Source organism: Theobroma cacao, chromosome 2 (genome assembly GCF_053813885.1).
Source record: "Theobroma cacao isolate CCN51 chromosome 2, ASM5381388v1, whole genome shotgun sequence".
NCBI classification, from domain to species: domain Eukaryota; kingdom Viridiplantae; phylum Streptophyta; class Magnoliopsida; order Malvales; family Malvaceae; genus Theobroma; species Theobroma cacao.
Window position 1 is genome coordinate 37,321,577 of NC_142640.1, and position 3,030 is coordinate 37,324,606.

At 30.9% G+C, this 3,030-nt stretch overlaps 1 protein-coding gene across 1 annotated transcript; it reads right to left on the reverse strand.

Annotated features, from left to right (window-relative positions):
- Window positions 1-2,036: 2,036 nt before the first annotated feature.
- Window positions 2,037-2,471, reverse strand: LOC108660693 (uncharacterized). The gene has a single exon (XM_018114953.2). The coding sequence runs from the start codon at window positions 2,469-2,471 to the stop codon at window positions 2,037-2,039; it is 435 nt and encodes a 144-aa protein (XP_017970442.2).
- Between the last annotated feature and the right edge of the window lie 559 nt (window positions 2,472-3,030).

Here is a 3,030-nt window from a genome sequence, read left to right on the forward strand (position 1 = left end):
ATCCAATATCAAACTCTTTCGCTTAGCAATTATGGCTCTACTAGGACAACTCAAATTGTAATATTTGAGAATATGTTAATTTATTTGTTTGACAATCTCCATTGTCATAATCGAAATACTAATTTAGATCACAACGAGACCCTAATTCCATTATTATGGCTCTTGTTGTTACTTTAACAACTCATAATCATTTATTGGTTCATTAAACCAATGATCCAAATATCTCCTTTTTTGTAGCCTAAACAAAATATTTGTATCCGATTATAGATATAATCATGTAGTTATCTCTTGTTTTGGAACCAGTCCAATATAACTGCTCAATCATGACTTTATATCACTTTTAACATTTTAGATTTTCTCTATGTTAAACTCCTTTAACAAGTAATCCTAAATTCTTTTGTTGAATCCCATTTTTAGGCTCTAACTCTTTAGTCCCATTTTGTTTTTCTTAGACTCGTAAATGTATCTTACACTCTTTTAATGAGTAACTAATCTTACTCCCACTAACCTTATGATGTGCACAAAATATGTATATCTTATTCAATGTATTCAACTATTTTGAATTTATTACATTGAATAGAGATTATTATCCAATCATTCATGTTGGATTATTTAGTAGACTCATATTGCATGAGTAGTGCATTAATAAGCATCCTACTAATGGTTTGTATTTAATGGATTTATATCATAAATTATGCATCTTTATGCATCCCATTAAATTAATTTTTGTGCATAGATCTTATCTATTGGATTTCATAATTCCATAACCTTTGACTTTTAAAGTGTCATCAGCTCCCACTATTTCTATCATGTATAGAAATCTTGCCAAGTAAACTTATTTACTTCCTTTTGGGGTGCTATATCCATAACTTTTATGTATACTTTCATGTCATTAGTCATTCATCATTGGTTATGGGATGAAATCCTCTCAAAGGTTAGTTCATGTGATTAATTGGGTTTGGAATGTTTTGTGATTCATCTTTTATGAATTCAATATGATAATCAATGCTATTTAGTTCCAAGCAATCTTAATTTAGATCCAAGATTTCATTAAGAATGCTCTTTGACTAAATATGTTCATAATCTTATTATGAATTCATTGAGTTATGACTCAATTTTATCTAAGTCAACTCATTAATTTCCTTTTTGATTCATAATCAAAAGAAAAATAATCTCACAACGATCTTATCATTATGACTTAGTATTGATTATCATATATGCAAGGTTATACTTAAGGATAAATAATTTAGAACAATTCCAAAATAAAATGAGATGGAATGTAAATATATAAATATATATATAAGCTAAGCATCTCATGCTAGCAAAATATAAATGTATGTTTCTTAAACATAAAATAAATATTTAGCCATAGGTCCAAAACCAAAAAACATCTCATCATGACAATCATGCCATGAAAACATTCAATGTTCTAAAATTATTTATTGTTCCACAATCTAATCTAGGTTGACAAGCTTGATCACCATCAACTAAGGTTGTCCCCTTCATGATCCTATTCTTCACTGCTCCTTATCATTAGTTCCTTCAATATGTCATACATATTAAAACCATTAATAAAGAGTAAGGTATCATATACCAAGTAGTGAAAAATAAATCATCATATGATTCATACCTGATGTGGAAGCTTCTTTTTGTTTCTTCTCTTTGATGGATTTAAGATAATCCTTGCAATTGCGCCTCCAATGCCCAAGTTTGTCTCAGAAATGGCATTTGTCATTGTCCTTGTCTTTCTTCACTCCTCCAATAGGCTGTATACCTTTTGAAGTTGATGTTTTTTCATTCTTGTCTTTCTTAGAAAATTTTCTTTTCTTATTTTTATTTTGCTTAGAAGAGACAAGATGAATTGAAGGCTTTTCCTTCACAATGGTGTTCTCTGCCTATGTGAGCATATTCAATAAGCCTGAAAGGGTTACCTCAATCTTGTTCATGTTGAAGTTCAATACAAACTGTGAATAGCTCTCTGGTAGCGAAGAAAGTGTAAGTTCTATGCTCAAATCATGATCCATGACCCAACCCAACTACTCAAGTCGAGTGATATATCCTATCATCTTAAGCACATGAGGCCTTACTGGGCTTCCCTCAGACATCTTGCATCGAAACAATTCCCTTGAAAAGTTGAATCTCTCTGTGTAACTTTCCTTATCGAACATTTCTCTAAGGTTTAGGATAATATAAAAGGCATTCATAGCTTTATGTTGCTTTTGAAGATTTGGAGCCACACTAGCCAACATAACACATGTGGCTTGATCGAGATCATCCATATAAACTCTATAGGCCTCATTTTCCTCATTTGTAGCATCATCGCTAGGTTTTCCAAGAACAGGACCATAAAGGACATAAGCCTTTTTCTCTTGTTTCAAGACAATCTTGATATTGCGAAACCAGTCAATGAAATTTGGGCCTGTCAACTTGTTTGCATCAAGTATGCTTCTAAATGACAAACCATCCACCATGATAGATTTATATCCTATATAAATCAACATAAATGATTATTAGTCATTAACGCAAATTATATAATCATAAAGACAAGGTTTTAAAATCTTATACGATTATTCTCAATATTTTATCAAAATAATAGCCCTTGTCACAACCCGGCACTCCCCTCGAGCCCGTGACAACCACCGCGATGTCTCGATTGACATTCCTTACCCGGAATGCCAACCGAAACCTCGCAAGGCTTTTGCATCAGTTTTACTTCTCCCTTGTGAGCAACAGTTATTAAATATCATGTTTTAAAGGAATATAGACTAATTTCAAATCAAAAACAACCAAAAAGTAATTTCTACTATGCAGGGGTATTTTGGTCATTTTACCCAAAAATTTTGAAACGTGGTAAAAATATGATATACAAGTAATAAGCATCCATTTCATGTCTAAAAATAAGTTTCGTTGTCTAATTCATCAATTTAAGATGAAGTTATAGCTATTCAAATTAAATAAAAATATTTCATAAAATATTCTATTTTCTTATAAAACAATATTTATAGAACTCTACGTAAATAATTTTTGTAG

Coding starts and splice junctions, on each gene's coding strand:
- LOC108660693 (XM_018114953.2), bottom strand. CDS start 2,471: ATGGTGGATGGTTTGTCATTTAGAAGCATACTTGATGCAAACAAGTTG.